At 36.0% G+C, this 24,942-nt stretch overlaps 1 protein-coding gene and 1 non-coding gene across 5 annotated transcripts in view; one reads left to right on the top strand and one right to left on the bottom strand.

The window, feature by feature from the left end:
• Nucleotides 1–8,582: 8,582 nt before the first annotated feature.
• Nucleotides 8,583–8,654, bottom strand: Trnat-cgu. The gene has a single exon. It is a non-coding gene; the product is annotated as a tRNA-Thr (tRNA).
• Nucleotides 8,655–20,779: 12,125 nt separating this feature from the next.
• Nucleotides 20,780–24,942, top strand: part of LOC107041409 (alanine aminotransferase 1) — a 12,467-nt gene continuing 8,304 nt past the window's right edge. Inside the window, exons 1-2 of one of the 4 annotated variants that reach the window (XM_015261971.2) lie at nt 20,780–20,806; nt 23,733–24,036. In XM_015261971.2, coding sequence (XP_015117457.1) covers nt 23,746–24,036 — 291 coding nt within the window. In that variant the 5' untranslated portion in view covers nt 20,780–20,806; nt 23,733–23,745. The other 3 variants (XM_015261972.2, XM_015261970.2, XM_015261969.2) reach the window with 3 other exon arrangements.

The raw sequence follows: 24,942 nt of genomic DNA, 5'->3' as shown, positions 1-24,942 counted from the left end.
TCCGGGGCAAGGTCTATTCACACGCTCCACGGTAACTTTTACCGTGGATGTGCGGGACATTTTTCCGTGGATTTAAAGTCCACCATACACGGACGTACGGGGTAGGCGGACCAGCCGAAATTGAGCCTCCAAGAGACCAAGTTCGCCTGTGTGTGGAGGGTCACGGACCAGGTCCGGCAGGCCGGGTCCGTGGTGCGTGGTCTTTCAAGACGGCTTGAAAACCGGGTCCGTCGCGTACCAAAATTGCCCTCAAGTTCGTCCGTGTATGGTAACAACGGACCCGGTACACGGACCGGGAGCATTTGCGCATGCGCTATCCCCAATGAAAAATAAATAGAATCTATTTTCCTTCAATAATATTCTTGTTTTAATAATAAAGTAATATTAAATAATTCGTCAAATAGGGGTTCGGTCGGTAACCGCATCGGAATAAGATGGGCCGCCCCCCGCGTCCTCCAATGTTCGGAAGTTTTTCGCACATTTAGACGTGAAACTGTGGAAAAAAGTGTTCATCGTCCTCGGGGAGGCATAAACCCGAGCTGGAAACGTTATCTCGGCACTAGATAACAAAATGACAAGAGAACGGACATAAATTGGGGGGCGCGCAGAAAGTGAGGTTAGGTTGACAAAGAAATCGGACTAAACCCGGGGTTCAACCGACACCTCACTACCATCTATTCTTGAGCAAATGTGAGATGTTTCTATTGAATATTCTTGTGTAATGTGGTTGTGGAAAGACATTTCATAACCAATTAATTGCATAAAAAAGCAAAATAATTTTTATGAAGTTTTGCCGGATTCTTATTTTCTTCATTCGCCACTTGGGGCGCTCCCCACTACACTGACTCTGCTGCCCCCACTGCTACCCCCACTATCGTCACACTAGGACCCCTATAATTGGAAGGGCCATAAACTTTATGGGGTTCCTAATGCATGTTTACGAAGTTACTCCGAGCTACCTGGACTTTGCACATCCCTCTGATAAAGAATAGCGGAGCGAAGTGAATCGTGGTTTTCGGGCCTGGTAACACAAAATACTTTTCGTCAGTATTTTTGATCACACAAAACTCTCTATTTTATTTTCCAAATTTCCTTTAAATTCTACTGCATGAACTGACGAAATGATTGGCTTTTTTTCATGTGACATGGGCAACCATTGACAAAAAATAAATGGAGTATTTGCAAAAACACATGAGACATCATAAGTTTGAAGCTAATGATCAAAATGTTTAGAATGCATGTCCTAATGTCTTATTTTCAGACAAAATACAACTTGGACACAATTTGTGAGTTTAAAGTTTAAACTCACTAATTGTGTCAACTTTTACTTTCATTCGGCACCAAAAGCAGGAGTCATTACAGCCGTAGAGATTCTTACATGACCTCTGCCATTTATTATATGACTCCGCTAATTCGCTAATTGATCCGCTAATTGATGACGAAGTCAACTTTTAAAAAATTGCGTCTTCTTGTATCTGTTGTCCTCAAGACATTTTAAGGTTCATACATATTGTCAAATAGTTGAGAAGCACGAAAAGTAAATAAAGTAATACGAAAAGTAATAAACAAATTTACCCAAAACTATTACAGCACATTTTTTCTAAGTCAATAATTATCCGAAAGAATTCTCATTAAAGTTATGTTACTAAACAGTCTATCAAAGAGTTGTTCAATAATGCTAAACAGAAAGGGTTGGATAAGTTATGAGAAGGATCTATTTTATTGTTCATAAAATAATTGCACCAACTTCGACAAAAAATATCGATTCCTCTTTTGATAAATTCCACGGATTTTTTATCAATTCAGTGATGTCATTTACAACCTATTGTGTAAAACTTCGGCGATTGATTGCTTCCGGGAAAGTCTTCCAACTCGTACCGCGGAATTATCAGTAACGATTGTTATCACTTTGCCATCGATGGTAACAATGAATTCCCCGTAGTGATTATGTTTATCCTTCAGATAAAAATCTGGAATGCAGTGAGTGGAGGTATGACCAGCAGAAGCTGATGATAATGCACGTCATAATTCCGATGTAGAGGATTTACTGATGGGTGACTTAATTGTGATAAACGTCAGTGAAAAAATTCCACGAGACTCTGATTTTTTTTCTGAGATTTTTCTTCCTGGAGGCGAGGAGATTTGTCCCAGTTTTTGTCATGGGCAATTGATGATTGTTCCCTGGGGCTGTTAACTAAACGCGGACGAGGTTTATTTGTTTATTTTTAGTGTCTCGAGTCACCAAGGTGGAATAGTCAGGGATGGGGGACAAGGCTGTGAAGGACCCAGTGATTGTTTACAAGGAAACTGTAGGCGGTCCCAATGGGCCTTCGCTTCCTGTCCGATTTTCGGAAATGAATTTGAGAATGTTTGCTTCGAATCGTGGGAGAGATTAAAATTTTTTTTCACTTCACTGTTGAAAAAAAAAAATATTGAAAATGAATAAAAAAATAATTTTAAAAGTTGTTGGAAATATTAATTGAAATTCCATGGAAATAAAATCGATTTAGGCAGAAAACAATGAAATCTTAATGAAATTTCAAGTTTTTGAGCAGTAGAAAAAAGATAATTCCTAAATTTGTTTGAATTTTCAATGAAAACCTTAATATTCAGGTCCAAATTACCCTGAATTTTCAAATAATTGGAAATTCGTGGTGACTGTGTCTATACCTCTGTCTAGACATGAAAATTTTCAAAGAAGCATTTCCCTTAATTTACCCAAATTCCTGGAATCACTCCATCTTTCTCACACAGGGAATTAAAACCTAATCCTCAAAACTTTCCCATCATAAACATTTCATCCTAACCATAAACCGAAGCCCAAATGCACTCCACCACAAATGCAAGAATGTATTCAGCGAAATTTTCCGGATTTGTTTTCATTCATTGAATTGTGATTCATTTTCATAAAATAATTAAACTGGAATTGAAAGTTTCGATTTTAAAAAATCATGAAAAAAACTGTCGGAAAAATCATTGAAATTTCATGGGAGAGAGAGACATTAAAATCGATTTAGGCAGCAAAAAAATTAAATTAAAAATTTTTGAGCGGCAGAAAAACGAGAATTTCTTCAATTCATTTGAATTTCTACGGAAAACCTGAATATTCAGGTCCAAATTACCCTGAATTTTCAATTTATCGAAATTTAAAGAATATATTCACCAAAATTTTCCTGATTTGTATTAATATTCATGAAATAATTAAATTAAAATTCACAGTTTCCATTGATTTTTCTGAAAATTGCAAATTCATTGAATAGTTCACGATTCAACAGTTTCATCATTAAAAATCTAGTGAAATTTCATATAAATCGGTCATTATTAAAAATTTCAATTTTTTTTACCTAAAATTTCAGGAGTAATTTATAAATAATTCGTGTCATACAACTAATAACGACTAAACTGATAGCCTAATGGCAATTAATCCCATCACGTTGAAGAAAAAAGTCACCAGATCAGATCAGTCGTGAATACAACAGCCATTACATCCTTAATTGAGCCATTCCACTCCCCACCGAGCTCTCAAATCCAACCCCGTAATAATTCCTGTTTTTTAATTTACGCTACATGTGTCCGAGGCACTCCGAAACATCTGCAGATGCAATTTAGGGGGCCCCTCTGCGCTCTCAACGCTCACTCGCCCCCTAAACACCCATCAAAATGTTAGAGAAGACGTGTGCCCACGTATTTCTGGGAATTATACTCCATAAATAGCAACCAGCGAAAGATTCAGCGGGTACGTTACCTGGAATCGTTGGTCTTAAGTTCTCTCACTCCCTCCCCCTCGCCTGCCTCCCATAGACCGCGCGCCGATTGAGTCACGATGTGGATGAGTTGCCCAGTGGGAATCAGAGACGACCCGGTAGAGAAATGAGATTCTTTGGATGTTGGGATGACGTCTTTTCACAACTTTGCATTTTAATGTCATTTTTCTTCCTTTCGCGTGACGATATCGGAGATTGTGAGTGGATTATTGAGAAGGCTGGGAAAATTCGTCTTGATTTGTTAAATACATTGCGAGAAAATAAATTCCTTCGGTGAATAAATTTTTTACATGCATTTCGATCAACAAATCCAGTTTTAATCATTTTTTCATCACTCGTGTGTAAAATTTCACTTTACGCACTTGGTGATGAAATAGTATATTTCGTAACGAGTGCAAAAAAGTGTTTTTTGGCAAGTGGGAGGTTTATATCACGAGCCGAAGGCAAGTGATATAATCCCAGGAGCTAAAAAACATTTTTTCACGAGTTACGAACAATATTTTTCATCACAATGTGGCGGAAATTGGACTTTTAGGCACGCGGAGCGTGCCGAAAAGTTCACTTTTCGTCACAGCGTGATGAAAAATAGGGTTCGAGACTTGTGGAAAAAGTGTTCTTTGACTCTTGGGAGCGTAGCACTCGCATTCGGCGAGCACGCACACCTCTCACGGGCCAAAAATAGTATCTTATGTCATAAGGCGATAAAAGTATTATCTGGCGAATGTGAGTTTATAATCCGAGGCGAAGGCGAGGATTATAATCACATTCGCCAGTTAATGCTTTTATCGCCGTGTGACATACGATATTTTATGTCGTTGGGCCCGAAAACCGCGATCTAACCGAGCGAAGCGAGGTTAGAAGCGCGGTTTATCGGGCCTAATGACATGAACAGTTTTACGCACTCGTAGTGGCTCCATCTAGCCGCAGGCGGACTACTACAAGTTATTAAAATCTCGAAGACGAGGCTCGAATATAATGAAAAAATCAATTGCCCAATGGCAATTAGAGACAACTCGTTAGAAAAAGGAGATTCCTTCGCTCTCGGGATGACGTCTTTCCACAACTTTGCATTTTAATGTGATTTTTCTTCCTCCGGAGTCTGACGATATCGGAGATTGTGAGTGGATTATTGAGAAGGATGGAAAAATTCGTTTTGAATCGTGAAATACGTTGCGAGAAAATAATTGGTGAAAGAATTTTTTACATGCATTTCGATGAATAGTTGTCTTTTTTTTATTCAGCAATTGCGGTGGAATTTCCCTGACATTTTCATTATATGTAGACGTTATGCGAAATTGATATTCTGGACTCTATGATATGGATTAAATTTTTCAATCATCATACTATGACCAACAAATCTAGCTTAAAACCTTTTTGCCTGGTTTAATAAATTTTTGTCAGGTAACCGTTTCACTGTGATTTTGAAACTGTAAATTTCAGATGAATTATTCCATGAAAATGAATAGAAGTCAGGAAAATTCAAGTAAAAAATAGAATTTAATGTCATTGAACTGAAAATTACTTCTAAAATATCTATGAAATTTCAATTAAAAATGAATTTTAAAGAAGAAATTTAAAAAAAATGAAATTTCATGGACAATTAAATTTTCAATTAAAAAAAAGAAAAACACCTGAAAAAAAATTTGGAAGTCTACCTCTTGGGAAAGACTCATACAATAATTAAAAAGTCGTCAATTTTGGGGAAAAAATTCGACTAAATAAATTCAATCGGCGAATTTCATGCTTAAAACTCTCGAAATCGATGATTTATAAAATTTCGTTCCCTTTATCAATAATCCCAATGACGCATAGTATTGTAAAATAAGGGCATACCGCAATAATTCGTAGAATCCACGTAAACCGCTTACAATGATACCAATGCTGGTGGCTCGAGGCCCGAGGTTGCAATCGATTCCCTCATACTTCCAATCAAAGTGAGTACATAAACGCAACTTGGTTCGTTATAATCTAAACCCCCTGTGGGCGGAGATTGTCAGGAGGTAAATCTCCTTGCATCGTTCGGGTAGTCCCAGGTATATAATACAGTATATTCTACCCTCACATGTGGATACATGGGAGACTGCAGAATGGCGTGGAACGCCCACGGGACTCTAACCCAACGAGTTCTTTGAAATTGACTTTTCCCTGCTTTATTTTCTACGCTGCGGTTTAGTATGCATCTCGAGTTATGGACCCCAACCACCAGATATGGGAGGCATTATATGCATCAGTGAGGGAGAGAATTAATCGAATTTCGAAGAAATTGTATTTTTTTATTAATATTCATCAGAAATGCGAGAGTTCGGGGAAGCGAGTCGTGGAATGCTGATGCTGAATTTTTTCAAATTGGGAATTTTAATTATATTTGATGTAATATGAGTCAATGACCTAAAAAAAATTTTCAATTTGTATGAATTTTTTTTTACTTTCACTTTCACTCAAGAAAGCGAAGACATGGTTTGTTTTAATTTTCATCCATAAAAATATCTCCTGACATTTCCTCTCAAAATCAATGAATGAAGAAAAAAACCGAGATGAATTAATAATTCATTAAATCATCAAATGACTTTGTCACCACATTTTACGACTTAATTCGCGGAAATAACCTTTCACTGCATAAAAAACGATTGGTTTAGGAAGAAGTAATTGTATCCATGTAAAAAGCCACATCCATATTGATTCTGTATTTTTAAAAGTTAATATTCATCAGAAAATTCAGTTAATGACCCCAAAAATTATTCAATTTGTATAAGACTTTTTTCTATTATCGTTCTCACTCAAGAAAGTCCAGATATTTTTCTCTTATTTTCTTCTTTAAAAAAATACCTAGGAATTTACCCTCAAAATCAATTAAAAAAGAAAAAACTGAGATAAATTCATAATTCATAAAATCGTCAAATGATTTTGTCACCACATTTTACGATGTAAAAGGTCACACCACCATTGATGCTGCATTTTAAAAATTAATATTCATCAGAAAAATGAAAGCTACGGGAAAAGAGTCGCGCAATGCAGATGCAGATTTTTTAAAATTGGTAATTTTAATGATTTTCAATGTAATATAAGTCAGTGACCCCAAAAAATTATCTAATTTGAACTCGAATTTTTTTTACTCTCGTTTTCACTCAAGAAAGTGAAGATATATTTTTTTCTTCTCTAAAAAAATCTCAATCAACAAAAGAAGAAAAAAAACCGAGATAAATTCGCAATTCATAAAATCCTCAAATGACTTTGTCACCGCATTTTACGACTTAACTCGCGGAAATAACCTCTCAGCGCATAAAAAACTGATTGGACTAGGAGGAAATAATTTCGCAGATGTAAAAGGCCACATCGCCATTGATTATGTCCCGATATATTTTTTCGAAACCAGCACACTTCTCCAAAACTCGTTAAAGTCACTATCGGTAACGACTTACCGGAACCCAGTCCCCAGCGCGTCGTATAGCTCAAGTTCTTTCGCCTCCCTCTCTCTCCCGATTTTTTATACACCCGTTCATGGTATAGAGTTGACCCCGTAGCGCTGGAAATACAGATAGGCCACTCCGTCGATTCCGGCTAAACCATTCCCCGGGTGATCAACAACCACGCCCTGGATTTCGCGCAATTTTAGTCCTTGCAGTTTTTTTTCCCCCGCATATCACGAGAAATTGGTATTTATATTGTTCCGGGGGAGATTGAATGGCACGCGAAGAACTGACGAGTCGTCACACGAAATCATTTAATCCTATAACGCGATTGGTAATTGATCGTGGCAATGACCAATTGAAAATTAGTGAATCAAATTATTTTCAGAAGCCTCTGGGGTAAAAAAAAGCTTCTGAAATGCGGGAAAAACTTCGCGCCGCCATCTTGCTTGGATACCCCCTCCCCCTGCCGCAAGGGGCTTCAAAGATGGCGGCGCCTCCATCTCGCGTTTTCAAAGCCCTCTTAAAATTATTTATCCTCTTCAAAATATCCTCAACTCACTTCATCCGGTTTTTATAAAGAGAACGAAATTTTTGAGACATTTTTCAGGTTTTTTTATCCAATTTCGCCTGAGTATTCACAGCGCAAAGTTTAACCCGTTTTTTTTCGTTTAATTGACGATTTTTTTCGAGATTATCTTTAGAATTGAAACTGTGTGAGCGAATTATGGTAGACTTGACTCCCCGAAAATGTACGCATTATTTAAAAAAATAAATGTGACAATTAGCCTAAAATTTCTAGAGCCATTACAGGATTGGAAACAAGAACATTGAAAAAAAAATTGCGTGATTCCTCACTTTATCCTCCGAGAATAGAAAACTTCATGACGTTGATGGACACATTTTCACGATCAAACAAGAAAAAATCCTCGACTCTTAAAAAGTCTTCCCCGAAAATAAATCGTTATTCATCATGTTCACGGTTTCGATCTCATTCGTCGAAGCTCACCTGCTTATTCATACGCACAAGACTCCTGCCACGATCCTTTCCTCTTATTTTTTTCCTCCTCATTTTTTACAATTCTTTTTTTTTCGAATTCTCCGGATCGTCATTACTCGCACCGCCTCGAGTTTCAAGAACGCTTGCTCGCTCTGCACATCGATCATCTTAGGAAGCCAGGGGCTCTGTCTCGCATTTATACCCCTCTACTCTTTTCTCAAGGCATCATGAGCCCTCTACCTAGGCCCGAGTGAACATCGATTCTCGGTATAATCTCAATAAGTCACGATAAATATTTTTTCATGGATATAAAAGTGCGGGAATTTCCATGGTGAATAGAAATTCCATTGTTCGGAGATTGTGAAGAAAAAAAAATGGAAATCGTGAGAGGGAAATTTATAAAATAATACCTGCCTCCTGTGAGGTTTGAACTCACGACCCCTGGTTTACGAGACCAGTGCTCTACCACTGAGCTAAAGAGGCGAAACGATTTGCAGCTTTTTTTTAATGCATCTTAAAAATTTTATCTGTTATTTCCACCTACAGTTCATAGTTGCCGGATTAATTATTTGATTAATAATTTGTTTCTCGTTAATTTTGATTGTCGAAATTAAATTCAGTAGCGAAGTGGTAAAACGATATAAGTCAATTTTGATTATTGACCAGTTTTCAATGAATATCTTGGAATCTAAGGAAGATAGCGAAATTTTCATAATTACATTTGTTATAGCTCTCAATCGGCTCTACAAAAAAGGTTATAACAAAAATTCTGCTTTCTCCTTTAGATTACGAAATATTCATTGGAAACGACTTTTCAAAAATTGATCCCTGTATCACATGCAGAGGAACTAGATGCAATGCTCTTATGTCTTTCCCTCACATTTTTCTCCGCCTTTGGCTCATCCGGTCACCCATCCACTCAGCAACCACACTCACCACTGCCTGACTCTATACCTCACTCAAGCAAACATAAGAACTCGTCATCTCGAATTTCCATTCATCCAGCATTCATTCTCAACTCATATGTGAACGTGAAATCGCTAAGTGGAACGTGCCTATCACGCTCGTCAATCTCTCTCAGAAATGAGAAGATCACCCGAACGGACGAGAGCAAAGATCGATAGGCGGATTGGCCGCGACCCGAGCTAAAAAAAAACACAGACGAAAAAAAATCTGATAATTAATTTTTTCCTTCCCAGTGGGAGATTTGGATTCTCTCCTGATCAATGGGTGGTAACGACCTTAAACAGTAAACTCTGAGCACTTCCAGGAAGCTCGGAATACGTGAAACTTACGCGGTGCCCCGGGAATTTTGATAACGATTGATCCCACGACTGATAGAAGCACTTGCCTCCATGTCGATTGTCTTCCCAGAATAACAGGCCGCTACGGCGCTCTGTAATGCCGCTCTGATAATAAAATTATGAAATATTCATTGTTAGATGATTATTTCTGAAAGTTTAAGTAAAAAATCCTGAAATTTCGAACATTTTTTTGGGTTTTACTGGAATTTTAAGGAATTTCTTCATTGAAAATTTACAATTTCAAGAGAAAAAATTGATGAGAACTCTGAATTTCAGCCCAATTATTCCATGAAAATGAATAAAAATTGATTGATTTTTGTATTTGTTTTTTTAATTCACAATTCAAGTAGAAAAAACTGAAATTTCATTAAATTTTTAGTGAAATTTCCAAATATGCTGTTACTGACAAATCAGTCAATTTCTGAAATATTCAATGATTTAATGTTCAATTTTCTTAAAGAGTTCCCGAAACACAAAGCCTGTATTTCATTGAAATTCCAAAATGAAGAACAACCTACAGAATAAACTGTAAGGTTTAAAATGCGTATGAATAAAAAAAACTTCCAAGAATGTTGCAAATTACAATTTCACGAATTCCAATTCGTAACATCGGAAATTCAAATGCAGCAACTGCTCCCAAAAAATTTGATAGTGTTTCATAAGAGAGAAAAATAGATTACAATTATTCACCGAAATAGAACTCCCGTGAATGTGCCATGAAATTGACTGTCACATCGACCCACATACTTTATCATTTTTTTCCAACGTGTCACAAATGCACTCTATTTCAGCATTTCTGGGTAAAGACAGAGTGCAGTGTGAGTTGCATTTTTGGCGCGTGATTTCACGCAGGAGAAGACCAGCTGGCAAATCTGGGGGAGAATCAGTTTGGCACAGTGTGAATAATTTACAACGACTGAGACTTCACAAAGTGAAAATTCAACGAGTCGGTTGGAATTAATACGATGGCTCTGTTTAACACTGTCTATTCTAATTTTGTACTGTAAATCAATCTGTCATGATTTATTTGTCATTATTCATGGGGTTTTCATTAGTCACGAGTGGCGAAAATAATGTGATTCATCAGGATTTATTTTTGCATTTGGGGAATGATGCATTTGTTCCCATATTTATTCCCTATTTTTCTAATATCGTATGGATGATTATGTGTTTTCAGTTGATAATCATCTCTTTCAATTTTTGTTTTTTTTTGCATTCTAATTTTATTGTTTTCGATCAATTCATGAATTACGCGCAGGGACGATTGGGGTTATCGTCGAAAATTAATTTTATTGAGTCACTTAGAGTTGGTGCATTGTTATTGATACATGGAGAGATGGAAAGTTAAGCAGCGCTGAGCGCGGTTGACAAATGGACGGGTTATCACCCCAAAAACTCATAAGTGTGTTGAAATACCCTACGCATAGCATACTCTACGCAAAGTTTATTTTTGTAATTTTGCAAAAAAAAAATTACGATTTAATAATGAAATATTCACGATCGATTAATCTTCGTCTTCTATTCGCTTTTAATATTTATTTTCGATTTTTTTGTGATATCGTATGGAAGATTCTGTTTATTTAGTTGATAATTATAATCTCTTGTTTGTATTTTTTTACATTCTAATTTTATTGCTTTTGAAGCAATTTATTATCGCTCCCATGGACAATTGTGATTATCGTCGAAAATTAATTTTATTAAGTCACTTAGAGTTGGTGCACTGTTATTGATACATGGAGAAATGTATGGAAAGTTGAGCAGCGCAAGGCGCGGTTTACAAATGGATGGGTGATCACCTGAAAGACTCACAAGACTATGCTTTCGAATTCCTAGAAATTGTCATTCAAAATTCAGTTTTACAATTGTGCATTAAAAAAATAAGATTTAATAATGAAATGTTTGCGATCGATTAATCTTCATTTTAGACTAGTTGCTTTTTGAATTTAACTTTGATTTCAGAATTTTTCTTTGTCGTTAAAAAAAAATTGATGATTATAATAGCGGTACAATTTCAAGGCTCTTGAGTCACTCAAGCCTAGCGTAGTGTCATCAATTGATAACCAGATGCGTGGAAAACTCCCGCGTGGAAAACGCCCGCAAAAAATTATAAAGAAGAGATTGTTTCAGTGGAAATGTGTAATATGGTACTTTTTTTAATCGTTATTTTACATCGCTTCGACCCGGTTAGGGTATATTGCGATGATGATCAAGACTTTAAATGGTTAGATCGCACACCATTCTACCCGGCCGGGATTTGAACTTGGAACCTTTCGCATGTGAGGCAACGAACTTACCCACTGCGCCAAGCCACCTCGCAACGAAATGGAAATTTTAGATTTCATTGAAAATTGCGTAAAATTCCAAATTTTTGAGCATCAGAAACGCGAGAATTCCCCAGGTTACTTGGATTTTCCTTAAAAATATGAGTATTCAATTTTCATGATATAATTTGACTAAAAATAAAAATTTTCAATTTTTCCATAAATTTTTCAATTTTTAGGGACGAAATTCCTTGAAATTTCAGTAAAAATATAATTCAGAGTTGTCCTTGATACAAACATGTTACAAATAAATGGATATTTTTTTTATCGTTATTTTCCATCGCTTCGACCCGGTTCGGGTATACGGCGATGATGATCAAGACTTTAAATGGTTAGATCGCACCATTCTACCCGGCCGGGATGTGAACTCGGAACCTTTCGCATGTGAGGCAACGAACTTATCCACTGCGCCAAGCCACCGGGCTATGGTACATCATTCATATTTTTCCATTCGCTGAAAGAAACTAAAATTGAACCAATATTTTTGGTTCCATGTGTATACCCTCTCGGGTTTTTACATTTTGTTCCCTTACCTATCTGCGTTACCATGAGCCGACTTACTTTATCTCCAACTGCACCCCATTCGGGATTGGACTGCCAGGGAAACCATGGAAAACCTCAGTCGTGCAGCCGGCCGATAATGCAGGGATTTCACTGTATCCATTGGTCATACTGACTCAATGGGCACAGTGGTTCTCTACATTCGTGCCTAGCGACTGTAGTCCCACGCGTTTAGATTGAACCAATATTTCATACGCTTTTAAATTAAGAATTCACCGATCCCCAAGAATTCATTAATTATAATTAATTTTTGAATGGAACTCAGGCCTTCACAGGTTTGAATTTGAACAATTTGAACCTAGATATTGAACCGTTAGAAAGCATCTTAAAAATCTGAAAAAATCGAAAGTTTACTTTTGGAGAAAGTTTCATGGAATAATTTAAAAACTGTCATTTTTTCAAATTACGAGGATTTTCTATAAATAATTTACAACCAATCATTTTTCCACCTAAAAATCATTTGTTCGAAATCGTAACAGATTTATTCATATTCATGACTAAATGCTGATTGTCATTGTTTCCCATAAAGGTGCACGATGCAAGCCATAATTTCCAACATTAAATTTGTATTATTATTTTGTAATAACATGACTAGACATTGATTGAAACGTCTCTTCTTTTGACAATTTAATCAACGTTGTTGTTATTTCTCCAAAATCCCCTGACTCCTATCGAGATATGTGTGAACATCCCTATTCATAACTCTAAATGTTTAAAAAACAATAATTCTGTGTAAAATGTAGTTCAAATGCCGCTGAATATTCATGATTTTTCTCACGCAATTCAATTACCAAATTCGATGATGGAAAATGGTTGAATCTATAGTCTGGTCTGTACCAAACTGTAGAAAAATACTTGGATACCCTTAAGCCACCCGAGGCTAGGGTAAACGTAATGTCTTTTTCCCTCACATCAACTGACCCCCAACCCCAGCCCCCAAAGATCCCCTCGCCAACCATCACAAAGCCCACAATGTTTTATTCATCCTCCAAATGCCCAAGAATCAAGCCCAAACGAAAAAAAACCCTCGACGTCACTCACCATGACAAGCGTGACGTCTGAATCGCTTCGGATGGCCTGAGCGTCAGCCAAGGGGGCCCCGATGTAAAAACAACATTGCAAATCGCAACCAGAACAAAAAAATGAATAAAAACCAGCAGGGAGAAAATTCAGAGAGACTGCATTGCGCAGTCATCGGCTCCCTCCTCATAGTTTCGCGATATTCCACGAATTGTTGACAGTCCAACTCCACTATTCCCAAGCGATCTCGCTGAGACTTCCCAGAATCGTTTGCCAGTGCGCAGGTTAATTCAGTCACCGAAGACAACTCAAGACTACAAACGCCTCTGTACAGTATTCATTGCTGTTATAATTGCAAATCCCCGAGTCGAAAAGTGTCGCCATAAACTCCTGTCCCAAAGAATTATCCCCGAAGTAATTTGTTTTTACTATCATGAGAATTGATTATATAATCTCTTTGGACTTGACCCAAGTGCCTCAAGTACTAGCATGAAACAAATGTAATTCAAACTGATAGCACTTTTTTCCAAGAGACCATTATTGTTTATCGTTCTTTACGTAACCTCAACATTCCTCGAATTTCATTTGACGTATGAGAATGCATTGACATTCCGGGGAAACGGCGATCGCAGCACTCAACCCTGGGGCAATTACTCCATTTTTTATTAATAAGTTTGTCTGAATAAAGAACCAAAAATAAGGTTTATTTTCATTTTTTCATTTTTAGTCAAATCACTTTCTTCAATTTTTTTGACGTAGAAATTATCGACTTTAATTGTTGAGACTTGGAGGAATTGACAGGAGGTGATAAAAATGATAATTTTTCGATCATTTTTTAATCATAAAAAATTATTTGCGCATAAAACAAGAAAAATAAGATCTATTTTATTTTTTTAATTGTCAATTAATTCTCTTTTCTTAATTTTTTATGTGGAAAAAGTTGAAATTGATTATTTAGAGTTGGAAGAACTGATAGGAGTTAATAAAAATGATAAAAAAAATTTTTTGCAGAGAACATTTTAAGACGATCATTTTTCAATCATTTTTTTTTATTATAAAAAATTATTTGCGCATAAAACAAAAATAAGATCTATTTTATTTTTTAAATTGTGAATTAATTCTCTTTTCTTAATTTTTAATGTAGAGAAAATTGAAATCAATTATTTAGAGTTGGAGCAGTTAATAAGAGTTAATAAAAATGATCAAAATTTTTTTTGCAGAGAACGTTTTAAAATAATCATTTTTCAATAATTTTTTTTTTCGTACAAAATTATTTGCATATAAAAAAACAAAAATAATATCAATTTTCATTGTTTAATGTTCAATTTTTTAATTTTCAATCTAATCTCTTTCTTAAATTTTTCAATGCAAAAATGATTGAAATTAATTGTTTAGAGGCGTTAATAAAAATTATCAAAAATTTAGTTAGCAGAAAGCGTTTTAAAATTATCATTTTCCAATCTTGTTTTCATCATAAAAAATAATTTCCACAGTTGTTCATCGTTTTATGCATAACCAACATTTCTCGAATTTCATTTGACGTATGAGAATGCATTGACATTCCGGGAAACGTCGATCATAGCATTCAACCCTGGGGCAAATAGTCCATTTTTTAAGCAGTGAGTTTATTTTCCTTCATTCCGTACTCAGAAACATAACGAAACAGAATGATATCTGCTGAAAAATTCCCATTCACGAATTCCCTAAACCACAAATTACATTCCCCACATTTTCCAGTTAAACATTAGTTTATTTATGTACAGAGGCACGTAGTATCGTCGGATCAATGAGAGATCTGTAATGTGGGTTAACGAGTTCACGGGAACGTCCTTCATGCGCTCGTACGTTGGAATGAACGAGGATATAAAAAAGCCAACAAAAAGTGTTTTGAAAAAAAAACGGGAAGACCTTGACGTTGATGAATCCTCATGTATGAAGTTGTTTCAGAATCTCTCGATCGAGGCGAGAATTCCGTGAATTCATAGTTTATTTTTACATCACTTTCCACAGGAAAAACAACACTTATGTGCATATCGCATTTTTATTGCAATGAAAATTGATGGAAATAGAACGCAACGATAATTGTGACTCATTAAGGATATCCAAGTATCCTTTACAGTTTGGTACAGACCACACTATAGATTCAACCATGTGAAATTATCAAATTCGTCAATTAAATTGCGTGAGAAAAATTTGAAAATAAATCATGAATATTCGGCGTCATTAATATTACGTTTTACATAGAATTATTTTTTTAAACATTTGTTGGATATAAATAAATAATTGAAATTGTTTCAACTTTTGGAAATCTTATTTTTGCTTCCGAATGGATGAAATTGAATTTTTTTTTTCAAATGTAGGTTTTTGAATTTTTTCGAAAATCGGCTTTCCCACGATAACTAAAAAAAATGTGCTAAATTGATTGAATGATTGCTTGAAAAATTTGTTTGAAGGCGATGGCAATAATCGTTATTTTGATTTATTTGAAAATTTGCAAAAACTTGGTATTTTTAAAAAATTAGAATTCCGGGGATATTTGAATATCATGCTTCAAATGAATTCAATCATAGCTTAAAATGTTTGTTTCAATGCCATTCAGTCGAAGTTAAAAGATGATAACGATAGTTACATTGGTTGATTTGATTTTTAAGATGATTATTGAAAATTTCGAATTTTTCATGAATTTTCCTGAAAGTGACCTTTCTGATAGTTTCTTCAAAGGTGATGTTTCAAATTTATTCAAGTATGTGTAAATAAAATTTTTGTATTAACATTTCAGCGAAGGGCTAAGGGGAGAGATAGAACCGTAAAAAAGACAATCGGTTGTATAGAAGAAAGGGATAATGAGAATAATGATGATGATAACATTCAACTAAGTTGAAAATCTGACAAAATTTGTTAAAAAGAAATCTTATTCAATTTAATAAAATGAAATAAACAATGAATTATACATGATAGAAGGGAATGATGTGCAAAATGACCATTCGGAAGTATATTGCTAATTTATTAACAAAAATAACTATACTATATGCAATACCAGATCAATTTTCAGAACTGAATTCTGAACATGAACAAATTTGTTATGATGCCGAGTAAACGATTTTTATGGTTGACAATTAATTGTTTATAAATTATTTGTAGAAAATGCTGGTAATTTTCAAAAATTGCTCTTTTCAAATTATTTTTTCAATCTTCCTCCAAAAGTAAACTTTCCAATTTTTTTTTTAGATTTTTAAAATATTTTCTAGCAGTTCAATATTGAGTTTAAATAATAAAATCGTGTTCCGGAAGCTTAGGGTCAAACTTAGGGTTCGGAAACAGGGAAATAGAAGCTCCGATATTCGACTACAAAAGTAGAAAAAGCATTTCGCTGGAGAAAAAATAGCCAAAGCCCTTGGATATCCTCAATACTTCTCGGAATAGCGTTTGAAGTTCAGTCTACCCAATTGGTGTGTCATTGCCGAATAGACAGTGGTGACGACCCAGCAATATTTATTTTTGTCCTAATCCTGAGGCTGTCAGACGCCAAATATTTTACGGGAGACAAAGCTCGAACGATCGATTCTATATACGTGGGGTTTAAATATCTGGTTCCGAGAAATTCTTCAACGACGAAAGGGAAATGGAATTAAAGCACGAGTGGATGATACGTCAACATCTGACGTAAATGTCGACGGAGTAATTCGGATGCCTCGTGGGATGTTTGGCCTTTACGTCATGTTGACGATTTTTCGAATGAGTGGAAGGTCGAATTAGGAAGGAGACGTGAATTTCCTGTTAGGAATGTTTATTCGAGACCACAAGCAGTCAAAATTATTCTCATTTTTTATTCATTCGTGAGACAGAGTTATTGGAAAATGCTAAATCAGCTGTTTTTATTTTTACGATTGGAGGCTTTTGATAACGAGGGAAATTATAGTTGAAAGTTTTTCGTTGAAACTTCCGGCAGAATTCTTTGAAATTTCTATTACTTTGTTGTTTCAGCGGAATTTCACAGAATTTCGTTATTTGAAATTCAAAATTTCAAGGAAAAATAACTGAAAACTGTAAATTTTCGTTCAATTATTCCATGAAAATTAATGAAATTGAATTTTTAATTAATTTAGAATCCAGCGTAATTTATTACTAAATATCCATGTTTTTATTAAAAATTACCGACGGCGGTGGCTGTGTGGTTAGAGTGTGGGATTGGCATGCGGGAGACCCGGGTTCGATTCCCGGCTGGGGGGGGGGCAAATTTTGTGACACTCTAAATCTCACGATTTCATTGTCGAGCGGGAGTCTCGCAAGAAACGACTGTACCTGGGCAGGTTTTTCCCTCAAATGAGGTTTTCCCTTGTCCTTCGGCGAATGCGGTACAGGGAGTTGAGGGGTGGGAAGAAAACAAATCGTAAAGACCCGAAAGGGTATACGAGAAGAAAAAAATTATTAAAAATTGAAATTTCATTAAATTTCCAGTAAAATTTGAATTTTAGTTCAATTACTCCATGAAAATTAATGGAATTGAATTTTTAATTAGTTGAAAATCCAGCGTAATTTATTACTAAATATGTTTTTATTAAAAATTGAACGTTCCTTCAATATCCAATAAAATTTGAAATTTCGTTATTTCTTAACTCTAAATGGAATTCAATGTCACATATAATTTTCGATTTTTTCCTAAAACTGTCAGCCGTGCGCAGGAAAATTCAACGAAATATAAACTTTCCGGTTTTTTTACTTAGAAAATGAAGAGATAATTTTCCCATCCTTTCTCTCAATTATCGTACGTACATCGTTACTTTCTGGGTAACTCAGTACTGATAATTCTTATCTCATCGAGATAATGTTTTCCTCATCGTGTTCCGAATAATTGGATAACGCTCTATTGAAATAACCCGAAAATGGTTTTTATCGCGAGCCGCTGGGTCACGTATGAAATTTCAGCGGAGGCCGACAAAGAGATGCATTATCACGTGATTCTCGGTACAGTGAGCAAACAAAAAGGAGCAAGATGGTACCGATCGTTGAGGATTCTCGCAAGACTCGCGGAGACAGAGAGGGCTCGGGCACTTGCGGAAGACCACGATTCTCCGTAAGTCCTTCGTGCTCGGTCCATGAACTCGAGGTGGATTAAAATTTTGGTTTGAGGGGGGAGTGNTTGGGGGGGGGGGGGGAGTGAGAACGGGAGCAAGATGAGGGGTTCTGGGAGAACGTCGTGACCTCGGAGAATTGCTAGATTATTGCGAGATGTGCACAGAGAAGAAAACAAAAATTTATTCTGCTATCAAATTTGTTTCAGAGATACAAATGTCCGAAATTTCCACCCAAATCTTATTACGAATTCTTGCAATAAGTTGTAACAGTTCCTGAATTTTCAGGGAATTTTGACATTAGAAATTCACAATTTGATGACGAATTCTGTGGCTAAAAAAATTTGAATTCTATTCATCCAAAATAAAAGGCTGAGGCGATTTTTTTAGAATTCTCCATTCAATTCATTTCATCTTGATAGCAGCTTTCATTGAACGATTAAAGATAGCTAAGTATTTTTTACGGTTTGGTACAGTATAGAATCAACCATTTTCAATTATCAAATTTGTCAATTAAATTGGGTGAGAAAAATTTGAAAAAAATCATGAATATTCGGCGTCACTCAAGTTACATTTCGCGTAGAATTATTTTTTTATCATTCGTTATTTATAAATAAGTAATTGACGTTATTTAAACTTTTGTTACGATTCGCAACAATTGATTTTTATGGTGGACAATTGATTGTTTATAAATTATTATTCATCGAAAATGCTCGTGATTTAAAAAATTGCAAATTTCAAATTATTTCATCAATCTTTCTCCAAAATGACTCTCAAATAACTTAAATTCCCTGAATTTTGGTTTTTCCGAGACAAATTGGAATTCATTTCAACCCAACAAAAATAACTAAATGTTTCAAATCAAAAATTCCAGAAAACGCTTGAACATTCCAGCCAAAATTTCCAAGGAATGTTCAAAAGTAACGCATAAACTGGCCGAATATTTATTCATAATAAAGAAAATTTAAAAAAATCCATAAATATTCGTTACAGAATGCAATTTCCCCACGCAATTTCATCTACCTAAAAGCCAAGGGCACCCCGTAACTCATCCAGGTGTAATCTCCCATGCCATTTAACTTTTGGACCGAAGGTAAAATTTACTCGTGCATTCTCCGAATCATGCGCCTAACCGCAGTACATACACCAGCTTGGGGGGAAATAAACGTGCGGCCTCGGTTTCTTTTACACATGAAAAATCCTTTGTCGTCTGTGCTAAGAGAATTACAAGATTTACACGAAGGGGGGGGGGGAGGGGACCCGGCACACCTCTATCTCCCTGAGACCCGACCAGTCTTTCCCAGAACAGGAACATCGTCTCTGGGTTTGAATACTCGAGGGAACATTGTGCGTTATCTCAAATTTACATTGCGTGATCCTCCTTCCGGGAATTTCAAATATTGCAAGCCTCGACATCAACGAGATTTACAGCCCAATGTCGTATCTGTAGGCAATATAGAGCGGGTGTTTGTCTTTTTATTCGTTTAGATTAATCAAGCGTCGAATGGGGGAGTACTGATAGAAGGGCAATGGAAATTATATGATTCTGCGAGGCGTGAATAATATTCCAAGGTGATTCTAGTCGTCTTTCCCCCATTGAGAGGCCTCGGGAGTAAAAAAAGCTACTAAACTGCGGCGAAAAGTTTGCGCCATGAATTCTCTGCCAAAAGGGGGCGGAAAAATCTGAAAGATGGCTTAAAAAATTTGTTCCCTTTATGGAAACCGAATGAAGTGAGTTGGGAGTGATCCGGAGACGATAAATAATTTTAAGAAAGGTTTAAAAGTGCGAGGTGGAGGTGTTGCCATGTTTAAAGCACCTGGCGGCAGAGGGAGGGGCATCCAAGCAAGATGGAGGCACCTTCACCTGGCGACCACCTCATATTTTTGAAAATTTCTTAAAATTATTAACCACTCGTTCCATCCAGATCTTGAAAAAATAATTTTGTAATTATTTTTCCACTGATTGTTGGAAGAAAATTCATGGCGCGAAGTTTTCACAGCATTTCAGTAATTTTTTTATTGCTGAGGCATCTTAAACCCCTTCAGTACCATAAATATAAAAAAAAATTATAAAAAAACAAATAAAAATCAAGTTCAAGTTTGAATAAAAGCGTAATCATGAGCTAATTAAATAAGCCCATTTGATCCAAATAAAGTTTGTTTAATTGAAGTAAATGATTTCTCAGGTTGAGGATAAGATAAAAATTTGAATAAATAAATATTGGGCATTTCGAATATCAATTTTTTCAAATGTCTGGCGCCATCTCCCGGAGAATGGTGCCACCGATCCTAATTTCCTACAGCCGATAAAACGGTGATCTACTCTCAGAAGAACCCTCACCGTTAAATTTGACATTGTAAGCATCACCTGTTCATCAAGTGTCATTACAATAATGCGCAGTAAACCGAGTCATTGACCCTCCATCGGCTGTTATCACCGATCGCTCACCTCTCGGTTCACGTAAGAACGCAGCTTACCGTCGCTTTACCTAAAATTTCTCAAAAATTCTCAAAACAATCCCATCATTTTTCGCTGTTATTACATAACTAAATGCTTGCTGTGTACGATTGAGTGAGATCGAAACAATAATCTTGTGATCGCACGCATCTCGAGTCGCGTTTTCGATCGTGTCCCTAATCCGAACACTTGCCTCGCCGAATGAATAATAGACTGCTATCATTTACTGAGACAATTGACATCAGTTTACTATTTGTATTCAGTTCAGAACGAAATTCAAAGATCTTACATAAGCGAATAATAATAAATATAAGTTATCCTCATGTATTAAAAATCTGTAAATTGTCTTTTACAGTTTCCTAAATCCCAAGAAATCATTAATTTTGCGTAAAATAAAGATGAGTAAAACACTAATTTAATTTTTTAAGAGTGGCGCTGTCAGACTTATCAAAAACATGTCTTCCGGGAAAAAAATTCAGATTTCATCTAAAAAATGATGCATTCAAGCCAAATGAGACTCTTAATTTTTTCATTTTAGATGACTTTCAACAACATTTTTGTTGGGAATAATAATATATTCATCTTAATGTATATGCTTCAATTGTGAGAAATGAATAATTCATTTATTCTAAATAAATTCTATATTAGAATACGTAAAATATGAAAAAAAATCAATTTGATATGAATAAAAATCAAGTTTAAGCTGAAAAAAAAGCTTCATTCAGAGCTATGTCAATAGACCCCTTCATTTTTTCAGATAAATTTTATTTAATTTACATAAACAATATTTCTAGATGAATTAAATACCCTCGGAATCTTCGAAACAATTAAGAAAATTGAACTAAATGAGACTCTTCATTCGTAATTTCTTCACTCATGTCAACAATATTTTCATTGAAAATTAATGAACTAATAAATTTCATTTCCTTGGGCATGTTCCAACTGTTAGAAATAAATAATTCATTCATTTCCAATAAATCTCGCATTAAAATCAAATAAATGATCGATTTAACGATTTCATTTCTAATTAATGAAGTCTCCATTCGTAGTAAAAAATAAAAACCATTGATTTGACGCGCATAAAAATTAAGTTCAAGTTCGAGAAAATCATTTCATCCATCTTCCCCCAAAAGAATGACTTTCGAATTTTTTTCAGATTTTTAAAATGTTTTCTAACGGTTTAATATCAAGATTCAAATTCAGATGCGCAAAGTTTAAATAATAAAATAAACTTAGGGTCAAATGGGGGTGAAATGAAAGCTCTGATATTCCGACTACAAAAGTAAAAAGCATTTTACTGGAGAAAAAAAATTGCCAAAGTACTTGGATTTCCTTAAACGTCATTCTGGCGCCATTCAGCCAATTTTCCCGTTTTTTGTAAATTTCTGGCAAACTATCGATCGGATTGCCGCAAAAAAAGATACTGTTTTTGCTTTTCATCACTATTCAATAACTCCCGACGTTTTATCACTCTGCAATCATTTTTATGCGTTGTTTCTAAACTTTTCGAAAGAAAAACTGCAGTAAATTGTTGTACAGTGCCGAAACCCCGTGCCGAAATCCACTCGATAGTTTCCCACAAACCTCATAAAAGAGAGCAGAACATTCTCGACTTCGCGGGAAAATAAAAATCCCTGATTCCAAATCAGTAGCGAAGTGGTAAAAGGCTTTAAGTCGACTCATCTCTCAGTTGAGTTTTTGCGGATTATTTTCGAATCTAAGAAAGATAGCGAAATTTTCGTAATCACATTTGTTGTAGTATCCAGTCGGCTCTACAGGAAAGGTTGAAACAAAAATTTTGCTATTTCCCTTAGATTCCGAGATATTCATTGAAAACTTGTCAATAGTCAAAATTGACTTGTACCTTACCACGTGGAAGAAAGAAAAACACTCCTCAAAGAGATCAGCAAGAGCAATTGCTCTTGCAGACCTCTCCAGTGGTTTGGGGTTAACCCCAGACCACTGAATATTTAAGATATCCTAAAGTCCCTCAGAAGCAGAAATTAAAGCTATTTCAAAATTCTTCAAAAATTTTTCAATTCAGATATAAAATATGTTTAACAAAGACACTAACTAATTAATTAACATTAAGAGACTATTATACAACTTATATATTTTACTACTATGTATGGGAGGGTGGCGTAAAATGGAACTTTTGACTTTTTAAAAAATATTCATAACTCATACACATATTTATCAATTCAGCTCAGTCTAGGCTCCTCTCAAGGGGGCAGAATCTCCCTTTTCATTGAAAAAAAATGATTCAATTTCATCAACAATTCAGTCATTCATTAGCATTTGAAAAAAAGTAAAAAGTGTCCATTTAACCCCATTGTCCCCCAATGATAAATTGTAATACATTTATTGTACCGTGTTACCACTTGGCCCTTGAAATATTCTTCGCGCTCCGCAGGCCCGTCGCGCGCATTTAACCCCGACATGTCAACAAAAACAAAACATCCCCGAGGTACCCTCACTCGCGCCACCTACTCCACCCAGTATCACCAACCCATCGATTCCCAGTGTCTTGACTCGGCCCTGCTATTCCATAATAAGAAATTGACAAATCTCGGTGACTGGCAGTTGGTGGTTTGCATCCGTTCCACCACCAGTCTCCCCGAAATTGCTCCGCGATACGTGTGTGAGCGATCACCGAACGCGCCATAAACTACACATTCGTCTTCAATCCCCAGCCGCACCCCCACTCCCCGAGCGGACCCTCCCTCCCATAAATTTTTCCAACTATCACAGTCATCTTCTTACCTTTTTACTCTCCTCTCTTTTTTCCGCTCTCTCACTCTCTCTGTTCCCCGATAAATGCACAGCGTAGACCTCATCATGTCGCACACGCGAAACTTGAGGAGTGCGGTGGCTGGAGGTGCGTCCGTCCACCAATGGAAGTGCGGGGTGCGGGGCATTGCTGGTACGGCATCAGGCCGAAACATTGGTATGACAAGGCTAGTGCAATCAGTGACCGGCATCGTAACAGTCAATCGTCGCACCATGGCCGGATCAGCTGGAAAAACTCTCACTCTTGACAATGTTTACTCGAATCTGCGTCGCATGGAGTACGCGGTGAGGGGACCTCTGCTCATTCGAGCACTCGAGATTGAGAAGGAACTTGAAAAGGTAATTAATCTCATTCCTAAACGATTTTTATATTCAAGAAACGCTTTTAGATATTTGAAGGCGATGGGCGTCACTCCCGCGATTTTCGGGGGCTTGTGATTCTGACGTTTTAATTTAAATGATAATTGATTACTGTCTTCGGCGGGCGGGGGGGAGGAGGGGGGACGTTGCGACATATGGTGATTAAGATATTTCAGTTCATTATCGTTGAGATGGAAATTAATTTTGAGAGCATTTTAGTGATGCGGGAGTGAAGCAGCTGCGTGACCCACATAAATTATCGAGTGATGTTCAATCTTATCGGTCGCGGGAGATAAATATTGCCGAGTGGGGAGGGGGGGTGATGTTGAAAAAATGATTTTGGGAGTTTTTTTATTTGTTTTTTAAGCATTTTTAAGGAATAAGTTTACTCCGCTGAGGAATGCATGAGCAGTTATATGAGTGCGTCACGTATTTTCTTCATTTTTTCAGGATCAATTAAATCAATTGGTGTAATTGCTCGTTTGTATTGTGGGAGATTAATGGAAAATAAATGAGTGATGGGTACATAAAGTATTTACTCCAAACATTTCGGTATAGCAATATTATTCACTGAATAGGGGAGGGTGGGGTAAAATGGATCTTTTTGACTTTTTTTAAAATATTCATAACTCAAAAAAAGGTTTATCAATTGAGCTCAGTCTGAGCTCATCGCAAAGGGAATAGTTGGTCTTTCAATTGGAAAATAAAATTATTCGATTTCATGAAGAATTGAACAGGTGATGAACATTTCAAAAAAAGTCAAAGGTAATGAAAGGTGTTAGTTTTACCTCACTCTTCCCTACATTTATTGCCACAGTATTTTCTTCGCGAAATATTTACGGAGAACTTTCAATGCCGTGAGGATCGCCATTCCCCCCTCCCCCC

The sequence above is a fragment of the Diachasma alloeum genome, unplaced genomic scaffold (genome assembly GCF_001412515.2).
Source record: "Diachasma alloeum isolate Michigan unplaced genomic scaffold, Dall2.0 Dall_scaffold_00364, whole genome shotgun sequence".
In the NCBI taxonomy this organism is placed as follows: Eukaryota; Metazoa; Arthropoda; class Insecta; order Hymenoptera; family Braconidae; genus Diachasma; species Diachasma alloeum.
The sequence above is the reverse complement of the archived record's forward strand: the minus strand, read 5'-3'. Positions and strand labels throughout refer to the sequence as shown.